Here is a 17,075-nt window from a genome sequence, read left to right as displayed (position 1 = left end):
TTTGATTTTGTTAATTGTTCTGGTGGCCTATGAATTTCCTAAAAGGGTCATAATTTAAAATTTTCTACTTATAATCTCTCCTATTTTATTGCTCAACTCAATCCTCCGTGATCATAATTTCATTTAAATAATTCCACTGATCCAAATGTCATCTTTTTTTTTATTTGGTTAACAACTTTTTGTTTCCGAATCAAGTATTTAGCTAATATCCGGTGAATATGTTAAACATCAAGAATGTTGTGATTATATGCACCAATAAATTTGTCTAAAAAAATGGGAGGATCTATATTATGGAATCCGCAGAAGATCCGAATAATAAGAATTAGACTTAAGGTAGCAATTACTGAAAGATTGATCGGGTCGACCCGGGTGTTGACACAGGCTAAGTGCTAACGACGTAAAATCTAGGCCGCCCACAAAGATTAGGGCTTAAAAGTAATTTCGGATGTGATGCTGCTTAGCCCTTATGAGAGTCTGCAAGACTGCAACATCGTCTTTCCAGGTCGGAAAAATCCCTAAGCTCGGCCTCCTTCACAGTTCACACCCACACAAAAACAATCACTTGTTAAACCCGGTGCTTAGACCAATTAATTCGAAGTTTATTTGGCAATAAAGAAAGGAGGGTTCACTTTGTAATCAAGAATGGCTAAGCGGGAGCTGTCAAGTACTCTAAAAAACTTGAAGGTAAGCACATTAAAAGTCATGTTTTTTAAGTCCCTTGTGTTGTTATGTTTCTTGGGTAGATTTTAAATGCAGATAATATTTTCGGAGAATGATACTAGGTTCTGTTTGATTTAATATGGGCTGTTTCTTTTCTTTTTTTTTCCGGTAATTGTTCATGTTGAATTGTAAGTATGTGCTAATGAATTGTTTAATATTTAGTAGAAACTGGTGTTTTTTAATGTTCTTAGGTAAGCTCTTGGATTCTTTTTTGTGTTTTTTTCCTGCAGTTTATGCAAAGGGTAGCTCAGAAAGAGGATAAAGCTAAGAAAGAAGAGGAAGAAAAAGAACTTGTACCTGATGGAAATTTCCCTTCCTGTAGTGGCTCCCAAAAATGGTATTCTATTGAAACTGTGCTAGGAATTCGGCAAACTTTGTGTTTGGCTCTTTCTCTGCTTTCCGTTTGGATCTAAGAAAATACAAATACACATTTTTCTTTCTTGCTCATGTCTCTCTTTGTTAAGTTCGGGGTCTTATTGGTTTTTTTTTCCCATTGTTTTAGCAGCCTACATTGCAAACTGTAAGCATACATAATTCAACTGGTACGGATGGTAAATCATCATGATGACAAACAACTAGACGAGTGCACAAGTGCCCGGAGGGCCGGAAAGGGGGGGGGGGGTTCTTATGGGAAGCATGATTAATGTGAAATTCATTCCCGTGAATGTGTAATCTAAGACATTGTCTGGTGATATAAACTGCATGCTCCGTTTCAAGCCGTATTCTGATGTATAACATTCAGTCAATCACTGAATTCTGTAGCTTGGCCCGTCAGTTGGATATCCTATTGGCTAAGTTTAAATATGAATCTTGTTGTGCATTTCTATGTGAGTAAATCTTATATACACTGACATTGTATACACTATCATCGTTTGATTCATGACATGTGTGCAAAAGTTGAATTTCAAGTTCAAATTCAAATTTTGCATTCATCCAACGCTGATAGTGTATACACTGTCAATGTAGGAAAGATTAATCCTTTCTTTTATGAGTAAATCTTATATCCTATTGTTGTGCCTGGATGTCGTTGCATTTAAGTAATGAAACAGCCTTCCAGCTTGCAAGACTTAGTGATCTATACACTAATTCTGATGCTCTAAACTACAAGGGTTTTCCTTCTTTATTTATATCTGGATCAGTTTGGGGTTTTCCTTTCCTTCTTTATTTATATCTGAAACAGTAAATAGGATGCTATGAGAATAGTATAGAGCTCCGTTGCATTTGCATAAGATCCATACCTTGACTTGTTCTAGTGAAAATATATCATTGGCAGTGCTTTCTATTGTGGATCCAATCAACTGTAGGACTGTAGTTGCTTTTGGTGTTTTTTTGTGGTAACTCTTTTGACCAGTCGTTTTACTGTTGACGACTGCCGCCGACTTTTATTCTTGCCTAAGGGCAGTTTCCATATCCTCTTTATTTGTCAACCGTTACAATAGTTCCTACTTGTCTTTCTTTCTACAGAGAAATTTTACATGGTTAATCTATTCGTATATTGGGGGCTAACAAAAATTTTTTTTGGGTGCATGGTACTACATGTTTCGGCTTGATATAATAATTTTTTTTTTCAGTAACACTCAGTTTTGTGATACATCGACTTTGCCACTGCATCCTTTATGCCTGATGCATTCTGTTGATGTTAGAATCTTCTGCTCTCTTTCTATGAATCGAAGATGCAAATTTGAATTTTTTCTTCTGCTCGTGATCTTTCGAAACTGTGAATTTCAATGATTCCACATGCAGTGTTATCATTATGGAAGGAGATCCCCAACCTGGAGCGATCAGAGGCCGGATGTCATTTCTAAATTTTAATCCTTCTATAGATGTGAGTATAAAGGTGGAATGATCTCAAAATCATCTGTCAACCGCCATAGTTTATCTTATTTTGAGCTTTGGTCTTCTCACAACAAGTCCTTATCTTATTAGAAACTGAATGATGAAGCATCAAATTCAGTTCAACCTGAGGCCCCATCTACCAGTTCAGGCAGAGAAAGAGAAACTAATACAGATCGGTTGGTTTTTTGACCTTTCAAGTTCTCCTTGCACTTCACATTTACGGTTAATTGTTTATATGGGATATCTACTAAAATGTCCTTATTACTTTTTCTCTTCCCACCTTTTTGATGGTCATGTTTATTACCTCCTTTAAGAATTTTAGATTGTTTTAACCTACAGTTCTGGCGAAGAGCAATATAAATCAAAAGAAAATGTAACAAGTTCGGGTGTTAGGGATGACATGTAGGCGTCGTTGAGCTAATCCATGAAATGATCATGTTATGAAATAGGCAGTCTTGCACAATCAAGTTTTTTAGCTACGTCGAATTTCTGGATGTCTTTGTCCGTTCATTGTTCCGTCACCTTTTTTCATTCTGTTTTACTGTATCTAAATCTGTGGAAAGCACGTTTTACCAATTTGGAAAAGGAAAATGCTCTTTACTTTCTAACCAAGTCCATTTTCGTTATGCCAGAGGAGATGGCTCTCCCCAAGTTGAGCTTGAGAACGAAGAACTAGAAAATTCGGGCTGCGGTTCCAATGGAGATCTCAAACGAAAAACGGCAGATGGGTATGAGCCACAGCATCCAAATAAATCACAGAAAAGTATTCAAGGTGATGAACGGTCATCTCCTCACAATAATCGCACTCCTCATAAGCAGCCTAAGCGGGAGAAGCTGGACTGGAATGTTCTAATGCCTCCGAAATCACGAAGCAAAGGAAAGTAAGATTTATGAATAGATTCCAATGGAGTTCGGATGAAAATTTTTTTAACTAAATTTTACTTGCATCCATTATAGGATTGGTAGCTGTAACCTGAATTTGTAAGCATATAGCCAGAGGCTGATTTAATTTTAGCCGTGGTAGTTTTTTTAAATTTGCTTGAGAAGTTGTGATTTTCCTTTTTTTATTTTTATGGAACTGCAGAAACCTTTTTGCCTTTCTTTTCATCACGGTATCATCTTATTCTGCTATCATGGCCTCGCTATTGCGGAAGAATTTATCATGCTCTATTTCGTCAACAATAGGAATAAAAGAAAGATATACGGGAATCCGTCGGTGAGCTTTTTAGATTGACAAGTCTGATGTCGCCGAAGATAAAGATAGAACTAGGCTTTCACCTAATCGGATGGCGATGCCAGTGCAAGAATGTGGGCTTTCTTTGTTTTTAAGGCTCAATGGGCTAAGTGTAGCTTGAAGCCAGAATATTGACACAGGCCAGATCCATCTAGCTGGGGCATCATGACTCGGACTTTACCCAGGATTTGCAATACAAGTCTCCATTCAGCAGACATTAATTGGGTTTAGATGATGTGAGGTCCTGTGTTCTCAAACCCTCCCTTATCTTTACTTAATAAAATAAAATAAAAATGAAAAATAAATGAAAGATCCGAAGAAGCCAGGAATGGAACAAGATGCCTCGAACGCAGGATGGACGCAAACGCTAAGGACTAATTATATAATCCTGCTCTCACATGATACTATATTATGAATGGACTAATTTGCTCCTACTATCAATATAATAATATTTGGACTAATTTATCCTTATGAATGATTCAAATTCAAATTAGCTATTATATAATCATACTCTCACATAATAATATCATAATAAACAGACCAATTGGCCCCTACTAATTATATTAAAGTTTTTGACTAATTTGCCCCTATTCATTATTTTAAAAATTTTGACTTACCCCTATTAATTGATTTAAAATTTTTGGCTAATTTGTCATACTATCATCACAATAGAAGGACTATATTGCCCTTGGACTAAATTACCCTTAGTAACCTTATTTTCTAAACAAAATTTATATAAATATATAACCTTATTAAATTGGACTTTGTGAATGAGGATTTCAATAAGGTCAAACTCGATCCAAAGAAAATTCTTCTATATTAGCCTGAGTTCGGCTCATTGAAAGCTCTTAAATGAGTTAGGTTTTAATAAATTGAATCTTAATTTAGCCAAAACTTGGCCTATTGTTTAATTGAATTTCAAATTTAGGTGGTCAAAATTTATTTTTAAGAGCCTGAATGGACTGAGTTTGAATGAATGCGAATTTTTACATACCAAAACCCTTGATTTACTTTATAATTATAAAGTTTTGAACTACTCTATTTTAATAAAATTTATAAATATTAAATTATTTATTAGATTATTTTATTAAATAATATTAAACTATTTTATTAATATTTTATAAAAAATATTAAATTATTTATTAAAAATAATCTACACATTGAGGGATGCTTTGGTCATTAAAATAGTAATCCTTCTTCGTCCAATCTCCAACAAACACACGGAATATGATTATTTTCCAACATATCCTATCCAATCGAGAATCAACCAAATACTAGATAATTTGGATTATTTATCAGGGGATAACTCAACCCAAGATTAATAATCCAAGGATGAGTTATCTCATCTCATCCGGTCCATAAACCAAACGGATCCTAAAAGATTATACATATACCAATCCACTACTTGGAAAAGAGCTCCAAATTTATAGGGTGATAATATTCTCAAATATTGCTGTCACCCAACATGTGCACACTAACACAGTCCCATACAGTAATAGCGACTTCTTTTTTGTGGGGCTAGGATAGAGAAAAAATAAATGAGGGATTGAGAAAAGAACTGTCGTTATAGAGTGAGCATTCAATTTTTTTTTATAAAGAAAAAAGAAAAAAAATTACTTTTCGTGCACAGCTCTTATGTTATCATAGAAATTGATGAGCTAAGCCCGCCCGCCCCCAAAAAAATGAGAGAAGAAAAGAAATTGATGATCTTCTAAATTTATTTTTTGCACGAATAGAAAGGGGTGATCCTAGGATCATAGTCCTCCTTTCCAAATTCCGACCATTTGAAGTAGAAGCACTTGTTTTGCATAATACGTCATTTTCTCCATTTTATCTCGCACGCCTGTAATTGGGTGAGGAATGGATATGTATCAGGAGCAGCATTTTGAAAGCATGGCTAGAAAGTCATAGGACCAGTAGAGCTACATCCCTTTTTTTTTATTATTTTTTCTGGGGTTACGTGGTCTCCTCATACGAAGTCTAAATTAGGTTATTATTTTTTTGGGGCTGCGTGGTCTCCTTTATGTATGAAAGTCTAAATGAGGGTTGAAACACGAAGAAGATCAACACTCAATTCAAACTCGTTTTTGAATCAAATATAAAGAAATTTAGCTTATTAGCTTGCAAATCGACTCTATAATATTTTATTATTTATTAAAAAATAATTTTTTTAAAAAATTTTTAAGTTTAAATACACTTGAATTTGATCTCAAATTCAAATTTGATAAAATTGAATCAATTTGATTAACACAAAACTAAAGGTTTGACTTGGCTAATTTGCAACCCCCGTGTGACAAGCTATAATTTAATTATATGGTGATATCACAGCGCAACGTCCGGCGGTATTTTGGCTCCTACGAAATTTCCAACCTTGAAGGTAAAAGTAAAAGTAAAAGTGACCGATCAAGAGCAAGCTTTTTGAGAAGAGGTTGACAGGGAGTGGCGCCGCCGGTAACCGGTAGCCAATAGTAGCAGAGAGTGAAAAGACCAACTCAACCGGCGTACTCCCCAAGCTCTACCTACGTTGACGCCTTGCTCACGTGGCGTATCCTACGTCTGATTTTTCAGATTATACTATTCCTGACTATGTCAGCGCTTAGGTCACCCTCCTCCCGCGTTTCAAATTGTAATCCCCAGGTGTCGGAGACTCGGATTTGAGGCATTTTCTAATCATCATTACCACTGCACTGCACCATCTTTGATTCTGTAACCCTGATTGTTTATTGTACCACTTATCACTCTAATCCTTCCACTAGAATTCAACATTAGTAACTAATGACTCCTCTTAGCACCACTACTATGATCTTTCAAGTAGAATTCATCATTGGCCATCACTAATCAGGTTTGGTAATTGCTCCTTTATGACTTAATTTTCGTCCATTCTTTTGGATCTTTCTAATCATTAATTAATTACCCTGTGGTTACAGATGCAAAAAATAGCAATTCAAACAAGGCCTTAGCAGTCCAAATGTCTGATTGCAGTTGCCCGTGACGTTAAATTCTTCTTGTTTCAAATTTTTATTTTGATATATATTATTATTATTATTATTATTATTATTATTTTGTGATCATAAATACCTATAGGCTGTAGCCAAATCATAAATGCCTGGTCGAACATGGGGGAAGCTTAAGAAAAGGAGGGGTGGGAAGAAAGAGAAGTGAGAATTGAATCCGAGAGAACGAATGAAAAAGTGACTTCACGAGGATCAAACATTTGTTTAAAAACAGGTAACAAAAGCCCCCTACTCATTGCTATATGTATATCAGATTGCAATCCTCAGTAACCTGTATAGACCAAGTACAATTTCCAAGTCATAATTTTTCTTTTTGGTGGAAAATTATTTTTAGTTGCTTCTTTTCTTTTCTTTTCTTTTTTTTCCCATTTTGTCGATTTCTGCGTTCACCAGTTTTGACAAGAACTGATCCAGTAGATTCGTTATGTAGTAGTATACAGACTATAATAAGTACAAATGCGTAAGAATATACTTCAACAATTGCCTCAAACATAAGAGTCCTCAAAACTACATCTATATATCTGGAAAACTGGATAGTACTCAACAAGCGACATTCCAAAACACTAAAATGATCCAGTAGGTCCTCAAAAGAGCTCACTAGACATCTGTAATGGAAATCCATGGGCTCAGCAACATTGAGAAAGGCGTAATCATATTTTATTTTCAGCATTAAAATGGACTTTACTTTCTTGTGATACCATCAAACAAAATGATCCATTATAAAAATGAAAGCAACACACAATAAAGTTAAAAAGAAATAATCAAGCAATTACGTCAATATAATCCACTAAGTGCACATCATGACACCTAACTGTTCTACATGGCTGAAAGCCTACGGTCATTTTACAAAGGAGAATGATCCAGCCCCAGCTAACATAACTGCATGGATAGAGGCCCTGCAAATTATTATTATGTGCTGAGGCTTGAAAATGTGTCTGCAATGCTACCATGAAGTCCTAACCGTTCAAAACATGATTATAGCTATCCCTACTGCATAATATACACATAGTTTGCATCAAATGTGGTGCAAGAAAATGCTGAATTGCTCCTAAGATCCCGCAGCAATGAGAAAAGTGGTTCACTGGGGAGCTCAGGTTTTCGAGGTTCTTGACCGTGAACCACCAAGGCTCATCAGTTGTAAAATCACTTGGCCATTGTGATATCATTGCTCGTCCACGGGCTCCCAGCAGGAGATAGCCTGAGAGACTCGACCTTTCCATCCTTGTAGCATCCACTTGCCATCCTCATCCACTGAGAAATCCCTATGGTAATGCGATTTGACCCTGTCGCGAATAATCTTCACAATTTCCTGATCAAGTGGGAGCTGCCTGAACCCTGCTCTTAGGTTCCTTACTTGCCACTGCTTATACGTCTCCGGCCTCTCAACCCTTTCCGTTCCTTCACAAGCTATGACATTCAAAGCATCCCTTGCATAAATCTCTCGCTCAAAAAGGGCCCTGTCCTGATTCTCACGCAGAACAGTAGCTTCAAACATATCAAACACAGATGAGAAGTGAAAAAGGGCTTCTCGAAATCGCGTGACAAAGAAAGGGGAATTGTAAGTGCCATTTATAACACTCTGGATAAACATATTAGGACGAATCCTCTTGATCAAGTTTAAAACTGCATCCCTCGGGCTGTTCTCCACTACCGTCTCATCCGGTACATTTGCAAGTCGCTCCATACAATTCACAACAAGCACCTCATCCCCGTTGATCTTGAGATCTTCGAGTTTGATGGTGTCCCACTTCTTTGCTATGGGATGGAACTCAAAAGGGACACCAAATCTCTCACAGTACCTTGCTAAGCGAAGCCCTGTTTCCTCAACCCTCTCTGCTGGGCGAAGACCTGGTTGGGGTAGATCTATTCCTGTAATGCAAAGAGCTGGCGGTCCTTCAGGTCTTACAGAGAGACGTTGGATAAGGCAGGGCCACTGGAAACCATACAGAATGCCAAAATCAATAATGTGAAGTCTTGTTGCCCCAGCGGCTAGTTTTCCAATGTTTTTGTTTGCAAAAATATTTGACACCTTCTTGAATGGTATAGCAGAAACAAACATCTGGTATCCGTTTAAAATGTCAGCAGCCGAAATCCTTCTTTTCCTATAATCTGTATATAATGTCGTCCCAGTCCCAGCCAAGCGTGCTTCAAGAGCAATAGCAAAATAATGGGCCAACCTTTCCATGCCATCACCATGAGCAGAAGAGTGCTGCCTAATTCGAGCCAGCAGCTCATTGGAGGTCCGGATGTCAAAACTAGCCACTGCTTGGGCACACTGAACCAGAAGAGCCCTCAGATCCACCACTTCCCTTTTGGTTCCTTGTTTCTTACCTCCACGAGGTCTTCCTCGGGTGGATGCCTTTGATCGTTCAGTCTGTTGTAACTTATTCCTTGCTTCATCTTTCAAAGCTTTTTCTGATGAACTAAAGACAGGTTCTGGTTGTAAATGAGGATTCAAATTGGGACAAAGCAGCACGTTGTCATACCGCTCCAGTGGTACAGATTCATCAGCAGAACTTGCTAATTGTTTGTTACTTCTATGTTCTTCTGCATCATCACTATCATCTCTCCCGTGATTCTTCTTCGAGCTTGGACCATTTGAAGAATGATATCTCACAGATTTTTCCACAACTGCTGCAGCATTTGAGGTATTGTTCTGTGATTCGAATGTGGAGTTGGAAAAACTATCGCCTTGAGGAAGTAGACCATATACATCTCCTTTACTTCCCCAAGCTTTCAAATCCAAGGGTCTCTGGCTAGACGAATCAGACATCCGCAATAGACTCATCCAAGACTCATCCAGTCTATGAGCAGCATCAAGGAAGTCGTTCGTAGAGCTCAATAACTGCTGATTTGACAGTAAAATGGACTGAGGGACGAGGTTGACATGAGAAGGTTGAATAACAGCGGATTCTAGCCCCATTTGATTGCCAACCCAATTGGACTCAACAGAAGGATTAACATCAGAGGAGCTGCATACACTACTTTGACTATAACAACTTTGGGAGGAATCATCATTTGGGCTTTCAGCATTTTGATAACAAGAGAAAAAAGAAGGGCCGGACTTGGGTTCATTAAGGACATCATAGAAGGACTTCTCAGCAGCTAGGAGAGCTGAGCAATCATGAAACATGCAAGGCTTATTAGTCAAGTCATCCTCTTCCATAAGCATCTCGTTTATGAACTTCAGCATGGGATCGTTAGAATCCCCCTGCACAGGAGGATTCCCATCTGAGCCAGAGGGGGAAGATGCATCAGGCGGGGGCGAACCATTTGAAGCATCAGAGAAATCCTCAGAACCACGATCGAATTTGTATTCATCCACTTCATTTTGTTCATGATGAGCCGACATTGAGCGATAATTGAGATCGTACATATTCCCAGAAAACGGGAATGGTTCGACAAGAGTATCCATTACCAATCGAACTTTACAAGAATCCTGACATACACAAAAAAAAGTACAAAATTTTGAGATGCTTCCTTCAAGAACCAGGCCAAAAGGTACAGACAAATCCAAACCAAGACATGGAATGAAAAAGTTCAGATAAATACAACACAAAAAAGATTTTAAAGCATGAAAAAATAACAAAAAATAAATTCAATTTCTAGCTATAGTAGCACACTAACTAAGCATCAACAATTACATGGATTAATCATTCCAACCTTAAATTGGTTAAAAGATACATTTTTGGAGGCAAACCTTTATTCTTTTCGGTAAGTGGAGGCAAACCTTTCGTGTAAAATTAAAAACAAGGAACTAGGTTCAGAGCTTAACAAGGAATGATAAAATCAAAATACCAAGACATGAAAGAAATGATTTTAGAAAGAGTTGTACCTGTAAGAGAGTGAGAGAATCGAGAAAGATGCTAGCAGAGAAACTGAGAAAATTGTGGTGAGTTTGAGAAAAAACTGAAGTTAATTATGACGATGCTTATCCAAAGTGTGAAAGATGGAAGTGGTGGAGCAGAAGAGGGGTATATAATGAGGAGGTTTCAGCTGGGGAGGTCCAAATTAGGAGATGACAGAGAGGAGTACAGCCTTGGTGGTGGTGCGGGGGGAAGGTTCCTGGAACTCAGCCACGAGAGGTAGAACGCTCGCTCATTTGTTCAACGGAAAAGAAGAGGAAAAAGGAAGAGTGAAGATGAAGAATGGGAGGAAAGTCAGATGAATATAAATTAGAGGTCTTAATGGATCCCACCTGCAGTGGCTTACACCGGCAACCGATGCAGCCCGTTACTTTCGAGTGTCAACTCAACTCCGCAACCGGCATTTCACTGGATGCCTGTGAAGATCTGGTGGCCTTAAGACAACAATGAGGAAACCCCACCCCGCCCCCCCCCCAAAACACGAGTTCAATTTCAATCAATGGATCAGTCGGCCATGCACTATGGTTCCAAGTTCTTAAAATCGATTTAATTATTTTGTGGTCTCGCATTCTATCTTGTTGAGAGTCACACCATTATCACCCGTTTGTCTCATTCTGGCACAAACTTGAGCCGTTGATGTGCTTCTCACTCTTTCAATTTTCCTTAATTTGTTTTTTTTTTTTTTTGGGGGTGTTCTCCCAACCCTTTGCTTTTATTATCTAATAATAAAGCCTAATCGTTAAATTCGGGTTAAGATCCTCTCCATTTTTTCATATATAATTTTTTTTTTCTTTTGATCTCTATAACAATATATTAAAAAATCATATTGATTTTTTTAGAATATTTCGATATTCAATTTAAAAATCCTTGGGACACGGAGCATTATGAACGGAGTGGATTGCCGAAAATGTTTTTTAAATTAATTTTATTAGAAAGTAACATAGAGAAGTACTCTCCAACGCAGCAACGGAGAGGAGCCTGATCCGTTTAATCGCGGACTCTTCATTAGCAAAATAGATGATGTGCTGGTTGAATTCTCTAAATTTTTTCACTTACGAAATTCAAGGGGGTATTAGTCTAATGTTATGGTGGAAGCAAAATTAAAAGCTACGAACCTCAGCTGTTAAACCTGAAGTGTTTATCTATCGTTGAATGGTTATGTGCCAGAGTGGAGATCCAATTGAAATTAGGACATGATTTAGGTAACAAGCTGCAGCCACCGCTGTAGGCTTTTGTGGTCAGAAGGTTATCGCCGGACAAATATGTTGACTGCTCTAGCCTCACTTCCTTCCAATGTTATTAATATCTGTAGTTTGAATCGGACTAGAGTCGTCTAGAAACATACAATACAATACAATACAACGATCTAGCTCTCCATTCTTTCTTCAAAAGTAGAAGTATAAAAGGAGAATAAAGTGTCAGAGAGGCCTCTTTTTTTGTGTGTGTGTTTTTTTTTTGAAGAGTACCAATAGCAGTTTCCTACGAAAAATCTTTGGAGGAAGAAATGAATGAACAAATGGGAAGGCGATCAATATTCATTGAATTATCAGCAGATTGACCTGACACGAGACTCTCCGTTCCTTCACTACTGCTGCTTCAATTTTGCATGCTTATTTTACAAGTCGCACGACATTTTTTTTTTATTTTAGAATGGGCTCGTCTAATTGAAATTTTACACTCTGATTAATTGGAAGATGGTGTGAATTAGGTACTTGTTCATACTCGTCACGTTGGGTGGAATGATCCAAATTCAACAGCTGAAACTTCTCGGTCCTTGTATGCGAATACAAGAAGGATTGCTAATTTCTGAATCTGAAGACGTTGTCCGTAATTTTCCCGGATTGACTTATATAGAGCAAATTATCCGGTTGATCACTAAACTTTTACAATCCTCAAGTTTGAAGTGATTTATAAATGAATAATTAGGTACATATACATATATATATATATATATATATAATTATTAAATAAATATACATTTACTTATACTTTTCACTCAATCATGATCCAGTCAAATTGGCTTAAATTGCCCATATTTTAACACCTGGAGAGACAGAGAGATGCGTCCCGGTTCCTATCAACAATATATAATTTCGCCACTGATGAATGCGGTCGTTTTCATTCGCCACGGGGAGAGAGAAAGTTCTGGTCATCCTCAGATAACGTGTTTTTTTTTCCCCCCCCCCCCTGACGGAGTGGATATTCTGACCTTTTGACCCGATTAATTTTATTTTGGTCCAGAAGAGGAGAATTCACTTCACTCCGAGCACGATAGCAAGAGGGCTCGAACCCTGATTTTTTCAGATAAATCTACAATATCCTGAAAAGGAAGAGCTGATCGCTCGAACTAATCCTTGATGACATCAGATAACGTGTTGTCCAAGAGGGGCTCAAGTCGCTTTCTTGACTCTTTTTTAGCTCCTGCGTGTTGTTACATTTCCTTGATGAGCAAGTTGCGCCTCCCTCAGAATAAGCCTTTAGTAAGCAATAAGGATCACTCTCTCTCTCTCTCTCTCTCTCTCTCGATTCAAAAAGCGGGAATTCTTCGTCTTACAATTTCTAAAGACATTTGCATATTTCCCGCGAAGTCTGCTCATACGAATTAAACTAAAGGCTCGAAGTTTCAAACATATCCATCGTAGTCGGTTGTTGACCCAAATTCCACCTAAATTAATTTCGAAATACAAGGAATCAGGACTAAAAGTTTTAATTATTATACTCCATCCGTCCCACTTTGATAGTCTTGTTTTTCTTTTTCGTCTGTCCCAAATTGTAGTCCACTTTCCCATTAAGAAATGTAGTAATATTTCAAATTGTCTAAAATACCCTTATTAAATATCTTGTTATTAATACATTATTATTAAATACTAACCCACTACATTGAATACATTGAACTTTACCAATATTAATCCATTAGTTGTAACTGATATTAATTGGCATTCTTCGTGATTAGCATAAGGGTATTTTAGGAAATTAGTAATCTAAATTTATGTTTCCAACCAAATTAATTACACTTTTTTAATCTGTGTGAAAAAAAAATCAAGACTAACAAAACGGGACGGAGAGAGTATATTTTTTTATCTCATATACGTTAACGAACATTCTCTTAATATGTAGAGATAATCAGTACTATATTTGTCTTTCATTTCTTTTTTTGTTTAAAAAATAATAATAATGGTAATGGAGACGGCCAGCATGAGGCGCCGTGTGATGTGATCTCACAGAGACGGCCACTCGAAAACTGCCACTTGCATCCCGTCGCTAGGGAACCTGGACAAGGATTCCAGCCCAGGACCGTGATAATAATTGTTGCCGCCGTCAGCTAAATTTTATAATACAATCATGACCAACTTTTAAAGAAAAGGAGGGAAAACGCAATGAGTAAGGTGCATGCATGTTGAGGATTGCGAACCCACCCAAGATTTTTCAATTGGATTGAAATGTTTATCAAAATTGTCCACTTAGACTTTTGGTTACAAGATTCCCAGACCCTTTAACGCCGGAAGGATCTAGTAGAAAGAGTTGCAAGACCTCGGAATTTTTCTGAGGAGTTTGGACCAGCCTACCCATGGCTTTGACTCTCTTAGTCATGGACGCCTGCATATATAAAATTAAAGGACAAACATAAGAAAAAGGGTCATTATGCTGCAATAGTGCTTGACTGATTTGCAGATTTATATCGAAATAGACTTTATATATAGTCCTGAAAAATGGCATCATTTCTTCTTCTTTTTTTTTTTTTATTTAATGAAAGCTTTGTTTGGAATGTGATTTTTCGTAGAAAAATTTTTACATTTTTAAAGAATATATTTTTCAATCACCTTTTTATCTTACATATATTAAATTATTATAATATTTTTTTAATAAAAAAATATTAAAAATAACAATCCAAACGAGGACGCATAGATTGTTAATGTAGAATTTGCCGTGTTACACTCGTTGATATACACAAGACAAGAATAAAACGCATCATAAACTGAAGGGAAAGAAAAGATACGCCATAGCGGACAAGATGGGCGTTTTCTTCAAAAGGAAAATAGTCAAAAAACGGTTCGATATGAGAATGGGAACTAAGGGGATTGAACATGGCTACTAAAGGTCTTTTCCATCAGAAACAGGTTCAGTCAACGAACTAATGGTTTTTTTCCCCTTTTTAGGCAGGAAAATGACGCCAATATATATACATATATTTCCAATCTATACAAATTCCGGCTTCCATCGCTGGTCATTAGCTTAAGAGAAGACAAATATAAAATTTATTAGAGATCTAAATACATGCGATAATTATACGAAACACCATGAATTACATTTCATACTTTTGTATTACGTTACACGTAGTAGAATTTTTCCATGTCAATCTCCAGTGAATTACAGTTACCTAAATATTTATGCTGATGAATTTATTAAACAGTTTTGTTAATCTTTTTTTTTTTTTTTTTTTTTAGCAAAACAGGAGGTGGAAGTTAAGAAGCTAGGAAAAGAAGGAGAGGATGCAGTGACAGAGCCAAGATTTTTTTCTTGGGGGCCAAAATTTTTTCTAACAAAATTATCTTAATATGTTTTGTTCAAAATAATTTTCATTTATTTAAATATATGACATCTTAAAATATCAAATATTAACTTTAATTATAAAGGTATGTCTATTTCATAAATATGCAGCATAGTCATAACAAAAATTAGGACAAGAAATAACCTTTGATTAAATATCTTATAACATCACAAACAACCCAAATTTGTTTGGGTAGTCAAATAATGGCTGGAAATTATTTGCTTAGATCACAAATACAATTTCCAACACACCTTTTTATCTTCCCAATTACCTTTTTATCTTCCATACGTCACATCACAAAAAGTACTACAATAATTATTCTAAATAATATTTCAAATAATCTTCTATCCAAACACACTCTTATGAGAAGATGCTCAAATATGTCACTTGTGCAAAAACAAAAAATATAACTATACAATATAATATACCTATTTTCCATTAATAAAAAATAAAAGATATGTTAGCACACCTTGCAAATTTCTACCTCTTTTCTTAGAAGTAAATTGAATTTTACATTCTTTCATAGAACTAAGTTCATCTATAATTGAATCCGTGCTAAATTTTTGAACAACTTCCATTTTTTTTATGTACATTGTTAGACAATCATTCAAAAATTATCTTTTATCTTGTTTTAGAGTTTTGTTTTGATTATATTCGTAATTGAAATTGTTCGTTCTATAGTTGCAGTTGATACAGGAAGAGTGAGAACAAATATAATCAATCTGTCAATAACAGCATATATCAGTCAATTTTTTGCCTTCACCAAACCTTCAGGTAATTATTTGTATATTTGCATATGGGTCAACAAAAGGATAGATCACTAGTTTTAAATTTTTTACCAATTAGGCTAAGTTGTATATTTGTATATGAACCAATAAAGTAATTAATTTTGTTTTAGCCCATTGATAATTATGAATTGAGTCTTTTATTATAATACCTCAAATTGGGTCAATTTATTATGGATCATCAAATTATATATTTAATTTTTTGAATTTTAAATAATTAGTACAATAAAAATAAATAACTTTTTTTGAAGAAAAAATTAAATCAAAGGTGGCTAATTCATATACACACACACATAGAGAGATATATATATATATATATATATACATAAACTCTCATAATATAAACTAAAATTGTAAAAAATTAGGAGGGGTCAACTTTGTCATATATAGATATTTACATATTATGAATTAAAATTTTCAAAACTTATGGCCCCCCTCAGCCCTCTTGGCTCCGTCATTGGAGAGGAAGAGGGATTTAAATAAAAAATCTCGAGTTCCAAAATATCTAATTATGTTGTTATTTATTTATTTGTCAAAGATCAATTGTGTTGTGAGAGTATATTCTAATTGTGTTGTTATGTGTAGGTACGGAAATTCATATCCAAATTGGGGTAGTGTTCAGATGGTAAATTAGTGTGGGGGCTGGGGTTTTTTTTGGGGGGAGGGGCGGGGTGGGGATTTGGATTATTATCCACTTGTAGTGGGCCCAATGGGCAGCAGCCGCTAACAGCCAGGTGTGGGCGAATCATTGCTTGTGCTGCATTCTATTGGACGAGTGACGACCGACGACATTATTTACGCCATTCTCCACCAAGCCAACGTCCTAATTATTAGTATTAATTGATTGATAAAACAAATGAAAAGGGGATTCTTTGCATCGGTTCAGATGCAGTCGACATAATCAGATCATAAGAAATTAAGATTATTTATAGGGCAGATTTTTCAATAAGCTGTTTTACTTCCCCAAGGTAATTTTTTCTTTTCCAATGAGCACGCCTCATAGTCAAACGTGTTGTCGTTTTTTCGCTGATTTGAATTTCAATTGAGAAGAATTCTTTCCCTGTTCCCATT

At 36.2% G+C, this 17,075-nt stretch overlaps 2 protein-coding genes across 2 annotated transcripts; one reads left to right on the top strand and one right to left on the bottom strand.

Moving 5' to 3' along the window:
• The first annotated feature begins 438 nt into the window (after positions 1 to 438).
• LOC113729207 (uncharacterized) lies at positions 439 to 3,663 on the top strand. The gene is made up of 5 exons (XM_027253533.2): positions 439 to 684; positions 951 to 1,057; positions 2,464 to 2,545; positions 2,647 to 2,732; positions 3,189 to 3,663. Exons 1-5 carry the CDS (start codon positions 643 to 645, stop codon positions 3,439 to 3,441), a joined length of 570 nt encoding a protein of 189 aa, XP_027109334.1. The 5' UTR covers positions 439 to 642; the 3' UTR covers positions 3,442 to 3,663.
• A 3,888-nt stretch (positions 3,664 to 7,551) lies between these two features.
• LOC113729200 (scarecrow-like protein 30) lies at positions 7,552 to 10,947 on the bottom strand. The gene is made up of 2 exons (XM_027253525.2): positions 10,640 to 10,947; positions 7,552 to 10,243 (listed from the first exon to the last, which is right to left on the bottom strand). The coding sequence occupies exon 2, from the start codon at positions 10,217 to 10,219 to the stop codon at positions 7,967 to 7,969; it is 2,253 nt and encodes a 750-aa protein (XP_027109326.2). The 5' UTR covers positions 10,220 to 10,243; positions 10,640 to 10,947; the 3' UTR covers positions 7,552 to 7,966.
• Positions 10,948 to 17,075: the final 6,128 nt, after the last annotated feature.

This window comes from Coffea arabica, chromosome 1c (genome assembly GCF_036785885.1).
Source record: "Coffea arabica cultivar ET-39 chromosome 1c, Coffea Arabica ET-39 HiFi, whole genome shotgun sequence".
NCBI lineage: Eukaryota > Viridiplantae > Streptophyta > Magnoliopsida > Gentianales > Rubiaceae > Coffea > Coffea arabica.
This window is presented reverse-complemented; position numbering and strand designations above follow the sequence as displayed.

What these genes read in the sequence shown, in the direction of transcription:
- LOC113729207 (XM_027253533.2), top strand. Translation starts at nt 643, where the DNA reads ATGGCTAAGCGGGAGCTGTCAAGTACTCTAAAAAACTTGAAG. An exon ending in TGTAGTGGCTCCCAAAAATG is followed by an intron (nt 1,058 to 2,463) that starts GTATTCTATTGA and finishes TTCCACATGCAG; the next exon opens with TGTTATCATTATGGAAGGAG. An exon ending in AGAGAAACTAATACAGATCG is followed by an intron (nt 2,733 to 3,188) that starts GTTGGTTTTTTG and finishes TCGTTATGCCAG; the next exon opens with AGGAGATGGCTCTCCCCAAG.
- LOC113729200 (XM_027253525.2), bottom strand. Translation starts at nt 10,219, where the DNA reads ATGGATACTCTTGTCGAACCATTCCCGTTTTCTGGGAATATGTACGAT.